This window comes from Bombina bombina, chromosome 4, assembly GCF_027579735.1.
Source record: "Bombina bombina isolate aBomBom1 chromosome 4, aBomBom1.pri, whole genome shotgun sequence".
Classification (NCBI taxonomy): domain Eukaryota; kingdom Metazoa; phylum Chordata; class Amphibia; order Anura; family Bombinatoridae; genus Bombina; species Bombina bombina.
In genome coordinates, this window is record NC_069502.1 from 506356613 (window position 1) to 506378801 (window position 22189).

At 34.6% G+C, this 22189-nt stretch overlaps 1 protein-coding gene across 1 annotated transcript in view; it reads left to right on the top strand.

Moving 5' to 3' along the window:
* ADGRB3 (adhesion G protein-coupled receptor B3) overlaps nucleotides 1-22189 on the top strand; it is a 1326607-nt gene that overhangs the window by 575861 nt on the left and 728557 nt on the right. The window contains exon 6 of the mRNA XM_053710414.1: nucleotides 9922-10086. Coding sequence (XP_053566389.1) covers nucleotides 9922-10086 — 165 coding nt within the window. The remainder of the gene's footprint in view (nucleotides 1-9921; nucleotides 10087-22189) is intronic.

A 22189-nucleotide genomic window follows, 5' to 3' on the forward strand; every position in this document is an offset into this window, starting at 1 on the left:
ATAAATACAATATTTAAAAATATACACAATATTAAAACATGTTCATATGTTGTCAAGATAGCGGTATAATACTTGCAATGCGTTTTAAGTTTAAATAGTACAATGTTATAATTGACAATGTGAAATGTATACAATGTAATACCTGATGTTAAGGGTTATCCCGTTAAAGTGAAAGTCAAAAGTCCGTAATGGATGCTCACAATTACGGCTGGAAAGAGAGCAAAGTGGCCAATAATAAAGTTAAGAACAAATTGGGAAATTCAATTTTGCTGCAATGGAATAACTTGTAGACAGCAAAAGTTCCACTTAAGAGAGGTGTGCTCAAAATATCAGTTGTAGGGTTTGGCACATTCACTTAGGATCCATATTTCCATGAGGACAGTACATAGGTAGATTATGGGACAGAGGTACTTGTTGGTATTCTCACTATTTAATATAGCGATATTTTTGAAAACCTCTTTGTCCTACTACCAAATCCAGTTTATGGGTCAGATTAGAGGTCGTTTGTTAAGGATCTGTAGTTTTTAGCGAATATCCAAAAATGACAAGGTAGCCGTTAAATGGTAGATCTTGGGACAGGAATTATACATACAGAGACCACTTGTATTTTGTCAAGAATGGCTCAATGTACCTGACCTACTACCATTACTTACGGATAACGAGATAGAGTAGAAGTGAGCAAATCTACGCGTTTCAGCCGTTCCGGCCTTTATCAAGAACTTTGCTCTCTTTCCAGCCGCAATTGCGAGCATCCATTACGGACTTTTGACTTTCACTTTAACGGGATAACCCTTAACATCAGGTATTACATTGTATACATTTGTATACATTTCAAATTGTAATTATAACATTGTACTATTTAAACATAAGACTCATTGCAAGTATTATACCGCTATCCTGTTTTAATATTGTGTATATTTTTTAATATTGTATTTATTTTAGTATCACTGTTTGCCGGCATCTATTATTTTTGTCATTTTATCGTAAGATTTACTGCTCAAAATAGATTGTATCACTAATAAATTTACATATATTTTCATTCATATTGATATATTTATTCATCATTTTTTATCAACACCTAATTGTAGCTATCATATGGATGATATTATTCTAGCTTAAAAGAGATCACTATTTGCTGTTTGTTTTATACAGCGCTATCCCTCCACTTTTTTTCTGTAACATAGGTTTTAATCTTTTCAACCTTTGTTTGAGAGATAAAAAAAAAAAATTGTGGAATTTTAGCATTTAGACCAAATTCCTGCAGTCTGCGCCGAACAGTCCTTGCACTCAACTTTACATTGCATTGCGTCATTTAATCTTCTATATAACCAGATGATTTTCTTCTGTCACATAGGCACAGTTTCTCAATTCTTCAATCATCACATGCTGTTGTGCACCTTTTCCTGCTTTTACCAGTCTGGTTTTGTAGTGACTGAGTCTCCTTATACCTCTTCAAAAATTCCAATACTTCTTCTAATTTCTTCAAAACTTTAGCCTTGTTCACTTAATAGTACTATTTTACATCACTTTCTGGGTGACCAGTCAACTCTTTGTGCCATTTCTTTAATTGCATTATGTTTTACAAGCTCACTAAATTAAAGAACACAAAAAAAAAAAAACGATAGCAATCACATAACACAATGACAAATGTCTTCCTCTCAGCACCAATACATGACATCAATAGCTGAATCCTACTGTGACCTTATTGGCTCATTGCCAAAACAACATGAGACCTGCACCTAACACAAAGAAAATGAGCGCTAATATTAGACCCCTAATACTCAAATGACTAAAACATCAATACTGTCCTAATAGCACATAAAATACAATAGAATATAATAAAATAAAAATGGAATAACATTAAATAAAATTAAATGAAATAAGATACCAAACCCTTCTCAGGTTGCTTCTCAATTTGATAATGAAGAGTACAGATAACACCAATAAGATAGTATCAGATACTGTGAAAATTGTCAATCACACAACATATTATGTCTATCAGTGAGTAGTACTGTACTTGTGAACATCTAAGATGGAATCCAAAAATCATTTTGTGCAAAGTCCGCACTGGTAAGATGTTCTGATAGGAATGGTGCTGCTTTATATGAAGCTTGTAAGCCGTAGGTGGTTCACAGAAGGAAAGCGGGTGTTTTGAAATTTACAGGGTACTAAGTGAGACTGTCAGTAACAGCAGAGACAGTTTGGTCCTTAAATTCAGCTAGTGATCCCGGATTCTAAAAGACTGCCATGACCACCTCTATGAGGAGGATTTTACTTATGTCTATATGATACTTACTGTACATCTTGTAGTATGTTTTTATTGTGAGCGTGATTTTGTGTTAATAAACTACATTTGAATCGTGGGTTGCGCTGTCTATTTTTCTATCCTTAACATGAGGCCTGATTGGCTCTCTAAACACTCATGTTCATTGGCTAAATTAAATGAAGGAACGCTACTTCATATCAACCTAAGCAAGTTGTGCTTCCTTTTTCCAGTTATCTGGCTATAACTTTTCATAAAATACAGATAATTGAGCAAACTTTATTGCATTACATTCTTCATTACATTATCTTTCCATTGATATATAATGGTATTACTCCAAACAGCCAAATGTTATGAGCCATCAAACCTCAAAAATACACTTTTTCCAAAAGGTTTCCACAATTTTGGCCACTACTGTATATATATACAGTCATGGACAAAAATATTGGCATCCCTGCATTTCTGTCAGATAATGCACTACTTCGCCCAGAAAATTGTTGCAATTACAAATGTTTAGGCATTCTCATGTTTATTCCTTTTTTGTATTGGTATGACACAAAAAAGTGTGAAAAAAAGCCAAATTTGGCACATTCCATGCAAAACACCAAAAGTGGACTGGACAAAATTATTGGCACTTTCTCAAAATTGTAAGAAATAATTGCATTCCAAGTTTGTGATGCTCCTGTATTTTGTAATTAAACTCACCTGTATCAATTAACAGGTACTGACAATATTGAAATCCCACCGGCAACCAGTTAAAATTGTGAAAAATTTACTCAACCTTTCTGTCTTGCGTCTCAGTGTGCCACACTGAGCATAGAGAAGAGAAAGAACAGCAAAGAATTGAGAACAAAAAATGTGGAAAAGCATGTACAATCTCAAGGTTACAAGTCCATCTCCAGAGATCCTAATGTTCCTGTTTCAACTGTGCGCAACAATGTCAAGAAGTTTACAGCACATGGCACTGTAGTTAATCTCCCTGGACATGGACAAAAGAGAAAAATGTATCAAAGATTGCAACAAAAGATTGTTCGAATGGTGGATAAAGAACTTTGATCAACTTCTAAACATATTCAAGCTGACCTTCAGGCACATCTCGCCATCTGAATGAAAAGGGATGTTATGGTAAAAGACCCAGGAGGACCCCACTGCTGACACAGAAACATAAAAAAGCCAGATTGGAGTTTGCCAAAACTTACCTGAGGAAGCCAAAATCCTTTTGGGAGAATGTGCTGTGTACAGATAAAAAAAATTACAGCTTTTTGGTAAATCCCATCATTCTACTGTTTTCAGAAAAAGAAATGAGGCTTTTAAAGGAAAGAATACAGTCCCTACAGTCAAACATGATGGAGGTTCACTGATGTTTTGGGGATGCTTTGCTGCTTCAGGCACTAGATGTTTTGACGGTGTGCATGGCATTATGAAATCTGAAGACTACCAAATAATTCTGTAGTGCAATGTAGGGCCAAGTGTCAGAAAGTTGGGTCTCAGTCAGAGCTCATGGGTCTTACAGCAGGACAATGACCCAAAGCACATGTCAAAAAGCACCCAGAAATGTTTTCAGACAAAGTGCTGGAGAGTCCTGAACTGGCCTGCAAAGAGTCCAGATCCCAATCCCATAGAGCACCTGTGGAGAGATTTCAAAATAGCAGTTGGGAAAAGGAACCCTTCCAATCTGAGAGACCTGGAGCAGTTATTGAAAGAAGAGTGGTCCAAAATTAACTGCAGGCAGCCTCTTCAGTCATTCATACTCTACAAAAAAATAAATAAAAATAAGACACAGCATAACTTGCACCATGAAGTACATTGTTTATCTCCTACACTGTGTGTGTGTGGAATGTTTTATGTGGGCAAGACGGTGGTCTACCTGAGGACCAGGATGGCAAACTACCGGTCCGCAATACGTGCAGCAATAGACAAAGGAACATCTGATCATCCGGTGGCTCTGCATTTTGCTGAAGCCGGACACAGAGTTACAGATCTTAAGTACATTATTATTGACCACATTCCCCCGTTGACTAGAGGGGGTGATAGGGCAAAACTTCTCTTGCAAAGGGAGACACAGTGGATTTTCAACCTAGGGACCATGACCCCTAGGGGACTTAATGACCATTTGGACTGGCATTGTTGTCTATAGATAGCTATTTGCTATCTGGGGTTCCTTCAACCACACACAGTATATGGATAGTATAGGTGTTTTGTTTACTCAACAGTATTATATTAAGTTTCATAGATCGCAATATGTTGTTTTCTGAAACAGTGTTGCAAACATTTCATATATTCTGCAGAATTGTTTACATATACTGAGCCCCAACTATATACCCGTATAATTCCACTACTTTGAGGTATAGCATGTATGCCCTAACAAACATCTATTGCCACGATAGGGTATGTATTTGAGATAAATATAGATATAAATATCACCTAGTTTGCACTAATAAGCTACCCCAGTGTTAGCCAAACACCCCTACTATAATGAGACATAAATAGAAAAACATTACAATACGGTAGGACTTTTACATACATTGTACAATATAACATGTTATATATGTTTCTTCTTGACTGTATACAAATTTAACCTTTGAGTCTGTACAAATGTGAATGTAATTTGGGGATTCCAGTGCTAACGATATGTCACTAGTTCATAACTGCCATATAATACTGTCTTGTGTAGTGATATGAAAGAACACCTTCTCCCAGTAGTGTAACAAATGGTATGCCCTAGACATCTGTGTGATATCATCACTTTCTGTAAAAGGCAATGGCTCCTGACAGTATGTTTTTCTATGTTTTTAAGTACACACACGGCGCTCATATCTGAGCGTCTTGTTGCCATGACTACTCGCGTGACGTAGTGTCATGTGACATCGGGTAACTTTCGGGGGGCAAACTAATGTTTGCTGTGCAGGGGTATTAAAGGGGGTGAGTACACTGTTTATTATTATGTTTATTTTTTAAAACGGAGTAATACCCGAAACGTTAAATAAAATACTTTTTGTATTTAACTAATGAAAGACCCTGCGAGTGACTTCCTGCTATGCTGATCTTACTTATATTTGAAGTGCACCCAGGGCAAGGAGAGCTATTCAAGCCATATGTAGCTGGAGTGCTACTACACTTTCTACAATAATATATATATATATATATATATATATATATATATATATATATATATACAGTATATATATATATATATATATATATATATATATATACAACCCCAATTCTGAAAATGTTGTGAAAATGTGAAAAAACAAAAAAAAAGAGTAATTTGAAAATTCAATTCACCCTGTACTATATTGAAAACACATTATTAACAAATTATTTGATGTTTCCCTTTGTGAATTTAATCTATTTTTGAAAATATACAATCATTTCAAATCTGATGACTGCAACACACTTGAAAAAAGTTGGGACAGTCAACTGTTTACTACTGTGTAACATCACCTTTAATTTTAATAACAGTTATTAAAGGGAGAGTTAAGTCTAACAAAAAAAATCATGATACAGATAGGGCATGTAATTTTAAACAACTTTCCCATTTACTTTTATAAATAATTTTGCTTTGTTCTCTTGGTATTCTTAGTTGAAAGCTAAACCTAGGAGGTTTATATGCTAATTTCTTAGACCTTAAAGGCCGCCTCTAATCTGAAAGCATTTTGACAGTTTGTCATCACTAGAGGGCATTAGTTCATGTGTTTCATATAGATAACATTGAGCTCATGCATGTGAAGTTACCCTGGAGTGAGCACTGATTGGCTAAAATGCAAGTCTGTCAAAAGAACTGAAATAAGGGAGCAGTTTGCAGAGTCTTAGATACAAGGAAATCACAAATTGTATTATTATAATTGTGTTGGTTATGCAAAACTGGGGAATGGGTAACAAAGGGATTATCTATCTTTTTAAACAACAAAAATACTGGTTTTGACTTCCCCTTTAAACGTTTAGGCACTGAAGACACCAGTTGATTAAGTTTAGCAAGCAGAATTTTGCCCCATTCATCCATTATACATGTTTTCAGCTTCGCAACTGTATAGGGCCTTCGTTGTCTTATTTTGCACTTCATAATGAGCCAAACATTCTCACTCGGAAACAGGTCAGGACTGCAGGCAGGTAGGCCATGCTAGCACCCACACTTTCTGCTTAAGCAACCATGTGCTTGTAATCCGTCAGAATGTGGATTGATGTTGTAATGCTGGAAAATGCAGGCACATCCCTGGAAAAGACAACGTCTGGATGGCAGCAAATATTGCTCCAAAATGTATCCATATCTTTTTGCATTAATGGTGCCCCCACAGATATGCAAATTACCCATGCCATGGGCACTGACACACCCCATACCATTACAGACAATGGCTTTTGGACCACTGCTTAATGACCGCTGCTTCTTACATTGCAGAAAGCAGGCTAGCATATGCGAACCTGCCCCGCAAGGACTCTGGAGCAGCTTTTGCTGCTTCGTACAAGGAGCCCATAGAAGGTTCGTCGCTGGTCATTAAGGGGTTAACAATAAAAAAAAAATAATGTGAAGAATATAGGAATGTTAAATATGCGTAATGCACATTAAATCTAACGTGGTGTCTGGTTAGTGCACATGAAAAATTACTAATCTTACATTACTTTATTGAAATAGGACATATAAAATATTAAAAAATTATTATAGATTCTGGAAAAAAAGCTAAATAATCCACAGAATATATATTTAACAGTACATATAATCATTATTAATAATTATTATTCATTTTAAAAAATATTTTATGTTTAATATTTCAATAATGCAATATAATCATAATAATTTTTTATATGCACTAATCTGACACTGCAATTTAGGTGTAACACTGTGTCAGGTTAACGCACATTAAGAATTGCTAACCTTAAAAAAAATATTAATAATTATTAAAATTATTATACATAATTTAATATATATATATATATATATATATATATATATATATATATATATATATACAGTATATATATAGTCATCCGTGGTGGTATAGCACTCTCAGAAACACTTTGTATAATTTTCTTCTGCCTGGGGTGCATTTAAAACATAATATAGACATCCAAAATGATTGTTTGAGGATGGGGCAACCCTGAAATGTCACGTAAATAAAGAGTTATATCTAATCAAGACCCGGTGAGTGCATTTTACTTTTGGATGTCTATATATATTTTCAATATTTGTGTTTGCTGCTACTTGCTGTTCTTGCATATGTACCTTGACATGGCATAGAGATTGCATGCTGGCATGGTCAACTGTCTGTGGGATAATGTAAAATAGCTTAAGTCAAATGTTAATGTTTACTTAGGGATATATAAATACTTATAATAGACATTTAATTATTTAAAGGCCATTATAGTCATAAAATGACATGTTTTCATTTGTTAGTGCGTTCAGTTTTAAAACTAGCAACCCTGCACCTCTATGCAGGTAATAGTTAAAGTACTGCTCAAGAGCGTCAGATCATTGCTGGGACCGAGCAGAAGATGACCCAATTAGCCACACTAGTCCCACAACCTATCTGTGTGACTAGCACTTCTGACTTAGTCAATGGCAGCTTGCACTCAGAACCAGAAGGGCTCAGCAGCTCCCATGCAGTGCTCATTTTGCAAGAAAAATAACTTGTTTTTTTACACAGTCAGTTTCTTTTCATGTTTACTTTGATTTAACATATTTGTTTTTATGAAAGGAGCACAGTTTAATATCCCTTTAAATATTATAATGTCTTGAATATGTAAACTTTCTCCGTCTTTCATTAAATGTATTTTTTTATTTTCTAAATGTTAGAATTATTCCACAAATGTATGAATAATACTTATTCATTTGCACTTTTAGCTTCACTGCAATACTTAGGTAAATAGCTTTAGTTTCTGATATTTTGCTGTAAATTAGGCTGTCAATGTAATTTTCAGTTACCAATTGTATATTTTTCCTTCGTTCATGTCTGTTAATATTTTTTTATTATGTAATATGCCATTTCACACAAATAATTTCAGGGACAAGAAATGCAAAATCAATGGGACAGTATACAGTAAAATGTTTTTTTCCCTTATTGTAATTCTAATGATTTGGTATACCAGCTGTAGAGTATAGAATGTATAAGAAATTTCATTTTCGGGTTTATTTATGCATATGAAATTGCTGGTTTTGTTCTTTTAAACCACAGCCTATTGAAATGGGTCGAGCTTGCAGTCAAAATCAGATCTCATAATGTTATCACTTTGTGTACACACACTTGCTTCCTTATGTTATATCTGTTTGTAAAAAGCCCAATACTAAGAGAGAACAATGGGAAATTAAAATTTTATTAGACATCTCTTCTACACCCCACCAGGAGTGCAATTTCTTCTGCTGGCTGTGTTTGCATTGTCTGTCAATAGCCTGGACTTAAGTCCAGAAGCTTTCTGTATATGTGGGGCTAAGGACTAGATTCCAAGTGGAGCACAATCGTTTGCACCCTAGCAAAAAGGGGTATAATGCAAGCGTTTTTCGCTCATTGGGCCTACCGCTCATATTACAAGATGAAAGTAAACGTGATTGTGTATGCTCAATCGCAATTTGATCGCAAGATGAAAACATATTTATGCAATATTAATTTTTAATAAAGGTTTAACTATGTATTTACTGCAAATATTTCAAATTCCAATGTTCTGCAAATAGCAGAATATGTTCTTAGTATTTAGAAATAGATATTACTATATATCTGTATCTCTCTCTCTCTCTCTCTCTCTCTCTCTATATATATATATATATATATATATATATATATATATATAAAATACCAAAAAAATATCAGATATATGTGGGTGGGTTCAACTTTTTTCTCCATTGATTTTTTGGGGGGAAAACGCAAAACGCACACAATATTCTAAGTTTGGATTTTGCGCTAGTCGTTTTACCCCTAGACCGAAAACAGTTTACTTTCAAATTGTAATATGAGCGCAACCTGACTAGCGCAAAAATCTTAATTCTAGAGGAGTTATCGCTAGCGGAAGAGCAAAATACCGCTCCACTTGTAATCTAACCCTAAATAAGCTATTTCAAATGCTAATATAAGGGTAAATGTTCTACAAGTAAACAATTTAATACACTCCAGCACGTAAAAGGGATCATTGGGAACAAAGGGGAGAAACATTTTGGGTAAACTGTCCCTTTAAGTGAGGCTCGGGCAAATCAGGAAAATTGCAGTAGGCTGGGCTGAAACTTTCAGCATAGGTATAGATACCACAGGCTAAATCAGCTATTTTACATAATGGTAAAGGAGTTTACTTGTATACAATGTAATACACTCCAGCAGGTAAAATGGATCATTGGTAACAAATTAAAGGGGATAATTTTTTGGTGTAAAATGTCCCTTTAAACTTTTATGATTCATAGTTTACATTTTTACAAGCTTACAAAAGCAGGTTTAAGAACATGAATATGTCTTTATTAAATAAAAACTAACAACTCTGGTGGACTTTGAGAATGCCTGGGATAAGCATAAGTCTAGCCTACGAACAAGATACGTTTATACTTTTAGGAAATATCGGGCAGAATTGCTGGGCCTATGGCTCTTATCTGCCGTCAAAATCTATGTTTCTATGTTTCTAATGCTGATTACACTAACAATTGAAATGTTGTGAAATTAATTAAAATGTTTCACTGTACACAGCAAATGGACAGTGGAACCCATGGGGACATTGGAGTGGCTGTTCCAGGTCATGTGATGGTGGTTTGGAAAAGCGTACACGAACATGCCAAGGTGCCTCTTTAACTGGCCAGCCATGTGAAGGCTCTGGGGAGGACATAAGAAGATGCAATGAACAAAGATGTCCTGGTAAGACTAAAATAAATATATAAGCTATGTTTATTGTCTAAAAAATGTTCCATTCATATATTTAGAATACAGTTTATAACATGTGCAGAGATTCTTTTAAAGGAGAAATATGACTACTCTCATTTACCAATATTCATTTGTTAAGTTCTAGTTTATTTCCTTGATTTTTTTTCCTCAGTTCTTCTATAGGTATATCTTACCTAGCTTGACTGAAACTCAACACAATATAAAAAAGTACTAAAAGAGAAACACATTTCTGTCACGTCCCTTTGGGATTGGCAGATTCCAATTACTTGTTTTGTCAAGCACTACAATGCATCAGCAAATCTAAAACTTCAGTTAGAAAAATGGAATAAACAATGTTTTAGCTAACCTTTTCCTAAACTATTTGATACAATCTAATATGATATATGCATATAAAGCATATACAACTGTTTGATACATTCTATTATGGTATATGCCTATAAAGCAAATAAAAATGCCTGTGGTATTTTTAAATGATACATTAAAGAGAACAGTTTCAATCCAAATTATATTGTAATCTCTCTTATTCTGAATGATTTGCTAAAATGAAATAGGAAATTAAACATATAATTGTATTTATGATTTAAAAGATTTGTTTTATAGAAATTCTTGTGTGTCACTTAGGAAATTGATGTTTAATAATATTAATTGGTATCAGCCTCCCCAATAACCATAAGATTTATCTGATAAAAGCTGAACAATTACATTCTGGTTTTACATTTTCACTGCAAACATCTGCATGTGAAAAACAAGATAAAAAAAAAAAAATAACAGGACTCTAATCTTGTTTTCAAAGGTTGCCACCTGCTGTTAATAGAATATTTTACAAATGCATCCACAAAATGAATATTGCAATGTTATATTATGTCTGCAGTACTATTCCCAAATAACACAAACCATGCTGTACAAATAAGCATAAAATTATATCTGATTGACATTAAACATTAGCAGGAATTAACATAAAGTATTACGACAAGTGTGTGTGTTTGTCAGTAAACATTTTGCACTGAGAATACTTATGCTTAATAACACAGCAGACTAGATTGTATCAGCAATCTTTTTTTCTACTGATATTTATATAGAAAAAGAATTATCTACAGTATAATTATACTTGGAAGACATATACAAATAGTAAAATTTAAAAAAGTGAAGAAAATGTAATTCTAGACTGCTACAATGTGTGTGTGTGTGTGTGTATATATATATATATATATATATATATATATATATATGTATATGTATATATATATATATATATATGTATATATATATATATATATATATATATATATATATATATAAATCAATGTAAATATTTGCATAGGAAATTAGTACATCTGTGTATATATATACTGTATATATATACTGTGTATATATATATATATGTCAAAACCCTTGTTTATATATATGTGTGTGTGTGTTTGTAAATAAAAGCATTATACCATCATTAAGTTGCAATAGTGATTAATGGGAAAATGCACTGCCCAATGAAATAGACTGACCCTGGGGCATCAACTTTTCTACAGAGTTAATAGTACCTTTTGTTGATAATCAATTTGTTCAGGGTTATTTTCAGATGTGCGTGATGCATGAAGATTTTTGACAAAGGCTAAAATTTGAAATAGCAGTAGACTGTATTCAGCTATCTAACATTTAACAAAGAAATGTCACCTCCATATGGGTTTTTAGGTCTACTTGAAAAAAGTACATTTTGATGTTTGTGATTGTGAAGTTCAAGATAATCTTGAGCTGTTTCTTTAGATCTCTGCTTCTCTGGATCTAAGTTCTGTCTTACAGAACACTTTTTGTCTCTGAAATACTCATTTTGTTCTTGATTCATAGACACTAACCATTGTAAAATTTGAATTTACAAAAATGTAATTAACAGGGCAATGCATTTAAACGTATGTCTGTTTTATATTGCATTGAATACTATTGCTCTAAAATATTACCGATTGTATTACCTCTAAGGAAGCTGTAAAACACATACATTTTATATTTAAAAAAAAAAAAAACTCTCAGGATAAAATAATATTGTAGATAATCAGTGGTCTTTTTCTTTGGCCTATTAAATATTCCCTATTAAAATCAAGGGAGTCCACCTTTATATCAAGAAAATTCATACATGCCTTTAAGGCTGTGAAACCTAATTGTTAAGAAACTCAAAGCTTCATTAGATTTGAGTCTATGCAAAGTATTATTCATATTCTTTGAATTCCCAGAAATAACTCACATTATTGCTCTTGTCATTCAGTTGGCACTACAAAGTGTGCATTGTAATAGTGTTTTATTTGTAATGAGCAAGTCCTTAAAGACTAAAATCCAGTGTATTCATGAATAATACTCTATTCCATATGATTTTTTTGGAAGACACTTATAAAGTGAATATGATTTTTGTTAAACTTATATATATATATATACAGCAGCAAATGAAAGCACTCTCAGGACTTCTCAATAGTGGGTCAAAAACCAGTGTTTATTGACGTTTTGGGGTTCACACAGACCCCTTTATCAGAATGAAAAAACAGTGTCATATCACAATCTTATATAGTGTTAAACAATCAAATTCATACAATAACACAAATCACCTGTGTCAAATAATCAAGTTCCTGTGTAATACAGTGGAACGCACGCCATGTGTTCCACTGAGACCGGAAGTTACCTCACTTCCGGTTGTGGGTGAAACTATTTATAGCATAATAACATTTAAATACAATCAAATAAAACAGTTTTCTGTGCCATAATATCAAGAAAATGTTACTTATCGTGTTTCAAACCAAATTGCAGCTATGAAGAGCTCAACAAATCATAGTGTTACATCCACCACTTACATGTACTATGTGTTCGAGTTTGGAACGCATATGTGCGTTTCAGTGAACCGGAAGTCTCTCTACTTCTGGTTTGACGATAATCGTGTGAAGTAAAATGGTGTATACAAAGAAAACAAACCTTTCAAATGACCAATGGTTTAGCTTAGAAACTCATTATGTAGCCTCTGTATGCTTTAGGGTAATATTAGATGGGGGTGCGAGAGCTCAGTAGGGGTGGTTATAAACAGTTTGGTAGAAACGATACACCATTTGGTGTGTGTTTCCTCCATGCACTGTATTGTAGGGTTTCTATGAATAGGGTATCACTGGCGTGGACCTGGCTCATGTCCCACCCACCCCGGCTAGATCATTAGTCACTCTATTTATCAGTGCCCCCTAGTAGCCTATTACTGTTAGTTTGATGGACGGTATGACACAGTTAAGAGAAGGTTTCAATCCGTATACATCTGATTACATTTATAGTAATAGAGAGGGATAGCAAATGTGGCATGTTTTACATTACAGGTGATCATATTTTGTATTTTTATTTTTATATCTAGTTCCTTGTATCTATTGAAGTATAGCCATACAAAATATGGCAATGATGTTCAATCGAGAATGATTGTACAATTTAGTCAATTGCTATTAGGTTTAGGGTGGTATGATATTTTGTAGACCCCTATCACATATGAGACATATGAATAAGCTCTAATACCCATTCCTATAAACAAACGATACATAGATGCTTTTTAGCGAGAATATATTTTACTTTAGAAGTGTCTGAAGTTTTAGGCTCATATGGCTTAGCTATAGGATGATGCTAGGGGGGTTTATTATAATTGTTTTTCTAGGTCTTTAGATTTATATAACTCTATGAATCCTTCCATAGTAGCCCTGTATTCAGAATGAACATTCCCCTTAGGTGGGCATAGGGTACAACATCTGTATATTAGGTATGTGCATCCAAAATATATTCAATTATGATGTAGTAGTTTTGTTAACACATAAAAGTGGAACACAGTGAGCTGCCATAGTATGGATAACATTTTTTGTTTTATACCTGGTACATATTCTGCTATATAGTGGTTTCCACATTATGTGTTACTATGTTTAATCATTTGATATTGTGACAGGCTATGGATACACAGCATCATTCTCCACATTACATTATGAGTCTTACGATTGGATAACAGATGTGTCAACTACCAGAAGTGAGGTAACTTCCGGTGTTACGATACTATCACACACTAAGTTTTACATCTAGGGGCATCTAATATTACCCTAAAGCATACAGAGGCTACATAATGAGTTTCTAAGCTAAACCATTGGTCATTTGAAAGGTTTGTTTTCTTTGTATACACCATTTTACTTCACACGATTATCGTCAAACCAGAAGTAGAGAGACTTCCGGCTCACTGAAATGCACATATGCGTTCCAAACTCGAACACATAGTACATGTAAGTGGTGGATGTAACACTATGATTTGTTCAGCTCTTCACAGCTGCAATTTGGTATGAAACACGATAAGTAACTTTTTCTGGATATTATGGCACAGAAAACTGTTTTATTTGATTGTATTTAAATGTTATTATGCTATAAATAGTTTCACCCACAACCGGAAGTGAGGTAACTTCCGGTCTCAGTGGAACACATGGCGTGCGTTCCACTGTATTACACAGGAACTTGATTATTTGACACAGGTGATTTGTATTATTGCATGAATTTGATTGTTTAACACTATATAAGATTGTGATATGACACTGTTTTTTCATTCTGATGAAGGGGTCTGTGTGAACCCCGAAACGTCAATAAACACTGGTTTTTGACCCACTATTGAGAAGTCCTGAGAGTGCTTTCATTTGCTGCTGTATACTTTTCATGCTTGCACCCAGGCGGTTGACCCAGGAGGACGGATTTACTTCTAGGATTGTTTTATATATATATATATATATATATATATATATATATATTTATATATATATATATATATATATATATATATATTCAATTAACTTATGCAAAGAAGTATTTGTATACAACATTTCTTTAGCTCCAGTAATTGCAACTCAGGATTTAATTTCTCTATACAAAGCAATAGAATATACAGAAATAAAAAGCAGGAAATGTGTATTCTTGTATAGTATGGTTGGAAACAGTTTTAAATAAAATTTAAGATAAGGTACAGACAGTTTAAAAAATGAAATATTTTATTTTTTAAAATGTAGTATGTAGTGTAATTTTAAAATAGCAATATTAAACAACCATGTTTCTATTTCAGAGATATACAAATATGTATGGTTTGATTTGAAATACTGTAGTAAAGCCTTCTTGCAGTTCCACCCCTCTTTCAAACAATGGTTTGTATAACTACCTAAGTGGTAAAAGTGCTGGAATATAGGCTCCATAATACTCTCCTATCAGCACAAACAACGAGGAAGTGCATTGATCTTGTGAGCACTTCCTCATTGAGTGTGACATCATCACAAACCACATGATAATATCTGCACCATCACAATTCTTGCCGAGGTAATAAAAATAAGGAAGAAACTCTATGATCTCACAAATTACAGATAGTGCCAGATTTTTTTTGCGCTTATTAAATGATATTAAATGTAAAGTTATTACTGTACAATTGTACTGAGATCAGGTCATGTGCTAATATTATTATTTACAACACTTGTATTTTAACTATATGTGATAGTGCATTGTCATTTCATATAACTTTGTTACTATGAATTTGATAAAGTTCTTAACATGAAGCTAATTCCAGTATCATAAAACTAGTAAAGAATTATGAAATATGTAATAGAAATTGATTTGCAGAATGTTCAAGACTTGGGTACTTTATTTAGTTCTCCATTTACATGAGACAAGATGAGAGAAGATTTTATGTGGCAAAGATATGAGAGTTGTGTTGGTATGAAACTACAGGGACAGGCAGTCAGGCAGTTAGTCATACACTGTTTTGAATTTGGTATGGCAAATAAAGAAATATCCAATTAAACCACCCCCAGGGATATAAAACTCAAAATGTAATCTTCTAAAAAAAATCTTTAATTAATGAAAATATAGCAACAATGTATTAAACATTTATTTTTATCTTTTTCTGTAAAATACTTTTAAATTGTTCTTGTTTTGCTTGTTGCAGCAGCGGTTGGCAATCAGATTATTGCTAACTTTATTGAATGTGCTATCATTTACTCCCCACAGTTTCCTCAGTCACATATTCTGCTAAAGGGACTGTAAATGTTATTTGCAATAAGGTTGCATAGTATGTACTTACCCTAGTACTGCTGTTTCAGGGGTACCCAACCACAAAAGTTGTTTAATATTAACATTTTGAAAGATAACCATAGATCTGATCTTTAGTTAATTTTCGGAGTGCTAATTGCTACAGTGAGCTTGTGGTAGCAATAACCAGCCACTTGTAATGTAATTTGCCCATTTACGGCACAAAAAAAAATAGTTATCTACTTATAATCTAGCCCTTACTGATTAAAATAAATAAATAAATAAATAAATAATAATAAGAGAGAGAGAGAGAGAGAGAATTTTATTCTAATTGAAGAACATAGGTATTTGAATCATTCCTAATGCACCTTTGGCCTAGCACACTTTTGGGTTTGTGCATGTTATGTTCTGGTGCTAGGGCAGCGCAAACTAGGTATCACAATAGTAGAAAAAAGGGAAACAGACACACAAAAATGAAGTACAACAATAACAGTGTCTCTTATGAACTTAGTGCAATAACATACACTAAGCAGTGATTACAGTACAGTAAAACAAAGCAGTGATTAAACTTATAAACTACTTTAGTTTTAAAAAACTCTAGGATTTACCATCACTAAAAATAAAAAGGACTTTTAGTCATTTGTTTGTAAAAAAAAAAAAAAAAGGGTGCTATACTAACCCTTTTTTTGCTGCTGCCTCCTAACTAAACTCAGCGGGTCTGGCTACCCCCAGCACAGCACTCTATTCTCAATGAGGTGATGTTTCCACCTCTAAACCAATAGCCATGCTAGTCATATGACAGTGTTCTGTATGCTAGCATGGCTATTGATTTAGAGGTGGAAATGTCACCTCACTGAGAAAGAGGAATGTGCCATGGGCGGCCAGAGCCACTGAGTTTAGCAAAGAGGCAGTGGCACAGAAAGAGTAAGTTTAGTACCGTTTTTTAAACTGATCACTAAAGTCCTGTTTATTTTTAGCAATGATAAATCCTATTGTTTTTTTAAACTCTTTGATTTACTATCACTTTAAGCATTTTGCCTAATGGTATGGTTAAAAGGCTCATAAGATTATAAGTATGCAACAATTATTTCAGTACATTTTGAATAACAAACGGCTAGATTTAGAGTTTTGTCGGTAATGACCCGCGTAGCTAACGCTGGCTTTTTTCTGGCCGCACCTTTAAAATAACTCTGGTATTGATAGTCCACAGAATGGCTGCGTTAGGCTCCAAAAAAGGAGCGTAGAGCATATTTAACGCCACTGCAACTCTCGATACCAGAGTTGCATACGGAAGCGGCCAGCTTCAAAAACGTGCTCGTGCACGATTCCCCCATAGGAAACAATGGGGCTGTTTGAGCTGAAAAAAAACCTAACACCTGCAAAAAAGCAGCGTTCAGCTCCTAACGCAGCCCCATTGTTTGCTATGGGGAAACACTTCCTACGTCTGCACCTAACACTCTAACATGTACCCCGAGTCTAAACACCCCTAACCTTACACTTATTAACCCCTATTCTGCCGCCCCCGCTATCGCTGACCCCTGCATATTATTATTAACCCCTAATCTGCCGCTCCGTAAACCACCGCTACTTACATTATCCCTATGTACCCCTAATCTGCTGCCCCTAACACCGCCGACCCCTATATTATATTTATTAACCCCTAATCTGCCCCCCACAACGTCGCCTCCACCTGCCTCCACTTATTAACTCCTAATCTGCCGAGCGGACTGCACCGCTATTATAATAAAGTTATTAACCCCTAATCTGCCTCACTAACCCTATAATAAATAGTATTAACCCCTAATCTGCCCTCCCTAACATCGCCGACACCTAACTTCAAACATTAACCCCTAATCTGCCGACTAGAGCTCACCGCTATTCTAATAAATGTATTAACCCCTAAAGCTAAGTCTAACCCTAACACTAACACCCCCCTAAGTTAAATATAATTCTAACGAAATTAATTAACTCTTATTAAATAAATTATTCCTATTTAAAGCTAAATACTTACCTGTAAAATAAATCCTAATATAGCTACAATATAAATTATATTTATATTATAGCTATTTTAGGATTTATATTTATTTTACAGGTAACTTTGTATTTATTTTAACCAGGTACAATAGCTATTAAATAGTTAAGAACTATTTAATAGCTAAAATAGTTAAAATAATTACAAATTTACCTGTAAAATAAATCCTAACCTAAGGTACAATTAAACCTAACACTACACTATCAATTAATTAATTAAATAAAATACCTATAATTATCTACAATTAAACCTAACACTACACTATCAATAAATAAATTAAATACAATTCCTACAAATAAATACAATGAAATAAACTAACTAAAGTACAAAAAATAAAAAAGAACTAAGTTACAAAAAATAAAATATTTACAAACATTAGAAAAATATTACAACAATTTTAAACTAATTACACCTACTCTAAGCCCCCTAATAAAATAACAAAGACCCCCAAAATAAAAAAATTCCCTACCCTATTCTAAATTACTAAAGTTCAAAGCTCTTTTACCTTACCAGCCCTGAACAGGGCCCTTTGCGGGGCATGCCCCAAGAAGTTCAGCTCTTTTGCCTGTAAAAAAAAACATACAATACCCCCCCAACATTACAACCCACCACCACATACCCCTAATCTAACCCAAACCCCCCTTAAATAAACACTAAGCCCCTGAAGATCTTCCTACCTTGAGTCGTCTTCACCCAGCCGAGCCAAATTCTTCATCCAAGCAGAGCAAGAAGAGGTCCTCCATCCGGTAGAAGTCTTAATCCAAGCGGGGCAAGAAGAGGTCCTCCATCCGGTAGAAGTCTTCATACAAGTGGGGCAGAAGAGGTCTTCCATCCGATTGAAGTCTTCATCCAAGCGGCATATTCTATTGTCATCCATCCGGAGCGGAGCGGCAGCATCCTGAAGACCTCCGACGCGGAACAGTCATCCTGGCCGACGACTGAACGACGAATGACGGTTCCTTTAAATGACGTCATCCAAGATGGCGTCCCTCGAATTCCGATTGGCTGATAGGATTCTATCAGCCAATCAGAATTAAGGTAGGAATATTCTGATTGGCTGATGGAGTCAGCCAATCAGAATGAAGTTCAATTTCGATTGGCTGATCCAATCAGCCAATCAGATTGAGCTCGCATTCTATTGGCTGATCAGAACAGCCAATAGAATGTGAGCTCAATCTGATTGGCTGATTGGATCAGCCAATCGGATTGAACTTGATTCTGATTGGCTGATTCCATCAGCCAATCAGAATATTCCTACCTTAATTCCGATTGGCTGATTCTGATTGGCTGAATCCTATCAGCCAATCGGAATTCGAGGGACGCCATATTGGATGACGTCATTTAAAGGAACCATCATTCGTCGTTCAGTCGTCGGCCAGGATGGATGTTCCGCGTCGGAGGTCTTCAGGATGCTGCCGCTCCGCTCCGGATGGATGACGATAGAAGATGCCGCTTGGATGAAGACTTCAATCGGATGGAAGACCTCTTCTGCCCCGCTTGGATGAAGACTTCTACCGGATGGAGGACCTCTTCTTGCCCCGCTTGGATGAAGACTTCTACCGGATGGAGGACCTCTTCTTGCTCCGCTTGGATGAAGAATTTGGCTCGGCTGGGTGAAGACGACTCAAGGTAGGAAGATCTTCAGGGGCTTAGTGTTAGGTTTATTTAAGGGGGGTTTGGGTTAGATTAGGGGTATGTGGGTGGTGGGTTGTAATGTTGGGGGGGGGTATTGTATGTTTTTTTTTACAGGCAAAAGAGCTGAACTTCTTGGGGCATGCCCCGCAAAGGGCCCTGTTCAGGGCTGGTAAGGTAAAAGAGCTTTGAACTTTAGTAATTTAGAATAGGGTAGGGAATTTTTTTATTTTGGGGGTCTTTGTTATTTTATTAGGGGACTTAGAGTAGGTGTAATTAGTTTAAAATTGTTGTAATATTTTTCTAATGTTTGTAAAAAAAAATTTATTTTTTGTAACTTAGTTCTTTTTTATTTTTTGTACTTTAGTTAGTTTATTTCATTGTATTTATTTGTAGGAATTGTATTTAATTTATTTATTATTAGTGTAGTGTTAGGTTTAAATGTAGATAATTATAGGTATTTTATTTAATTAATTTATTGATAGTGTAGTGTTAGGTTTAATTGTAACTTAGGTTAGGATTTATTTTACAGGTAAATTTGTAATTTTTTTAACTATTTTAGCTATTAAATAGTTATTAACTATTTAATAGCTATTGTACCTAGTTAAAGTAAATACAAAGTTACCTGTAAAATAAATATAAATCCTAAAATAGCTATAATATAAATATAATTTATATTGTTGCTATATTAGGATTTATTTTACAGGTAAGTATTTAGTTTTAAATAGGAATAATTTATTTAAGAATAGTTAATTAATTTAGTTAGATTAAAATTATATTTAATTTAGGGGGGTGTTAGTGTTAGGGTTAGACTTAGCTTTAGGGGTTAATACATTTATTAGAATAGCGGTGAGCTCCAGTCGGCAGATTAGGGGTTAATAATTGAAGTTAGGTGTCGGCGATGTTAGGGAGGGCAGATTAGGGGTTAATACTATTTATTATAGGGTTATTGAGGCGGGAGTGAGGCGGATTAGGGGTTCATAACTTTATTATAGTAGTGGTGCGGTCCGCTCGGCAGATTAGGGGTTAATAAGTGTAGGCAGGTGGAGGAGACGTTGAGGTGGGCAGATTAGGGGTTAATAAATATAATATAGGGGTCAGCTGTGTTAGGGGCAGCAGATTAGGGGTACATAAGAATAACGTAGGTGGCGGTCGGCAGATTAGGGGTTAATTATTGTAGGTAGCTGGCGGCGACGTTGTGGGGGGCAGATTAGGGGTTAATAAATATAATATAGGGGTCGGCGGTGTTAGGGGCAGCAGATTAGGGGTACATAAGGATAACATAGGTGGCGGTCGGCAGATTAGGGGTTAAAAAAATTTAATCGAGTTGCGGCGATGTGGGGGGACCTCGGTTTAGGGGTACATAGGTAGTTTATGGGTGTTAGTGTACTTTAGAGCACAGTAGTTAAGAGCTTTATAAACCGGCGTTAGCCCAGAAAGCTCTTAACTACTGACTTTTTTCTGCAGCTGGAGTTTTGTCGTTAGAATTCTAACGCTCACTTCAGACATGACTCTAAATACTGGAGTTAGAAAGATCCCATTGAAAAGATAGGATACGCAATTGACGTAAGGGGATCTGCGGTATGGAAAAGTCGCGGCTGTAAAGTGAGCGTTAGACCCTTTAATTACTGACTCCAAATACCAGAGGGCGGTAAAAACCAGCGTTAGGAGCCTCTAACGCTGGTTTTGACGGCTACCGCCAAACTCTAAATCTAGGCCTTAATTTTCCAAATAAATACATTATTTGCTTAATGGTTATGGTTATGTTGGGAAATACGTTAGCTTGAAAAAATGAATAAGTATTTAGTTTTCTTTGATCCATGTAAATTAGAATGTTTTTACATTTGTTTAAATTTTATATTATTATTATTAATAATAATAATAATGTATTATGATTATTATTATTATTATTTTAACATTTATTTCAGTTTCAAAATAAAAATAAACTGCTTTAACTTTTCTTATAATGGGTCCAATAAATATTTTGAAATTCAAAATAAAATAATATTTATTTATACTAGTGATCTATATATTTTGTGATTTTAAAGATCCTTTCAATTTACCAATCAACATGAATCTATGTTGTTTGCAAGTTATGATAAGATTTTATAACTGGGTAATGCACAGGCATTTTGTGCACATGCTGCTACATGATTTTGTGGAGCGGTCAAGCATTGTGGCTGCTGTTTTCAGGTGCAGCCATGTTATGCATCCCTCTATTACAGTGCACGTCTGCATTATCCATGTGTGTCTAAAAGTTAGTGTGCTCTTTCATTTAACTGTCTTTTTTTTAAAAAAAAATCTCTTCTTAGATTCTTGCACCTGGGTCCTGTGGTTTCTAGTTACGCCTCTGGATATATTTATATTTTAATG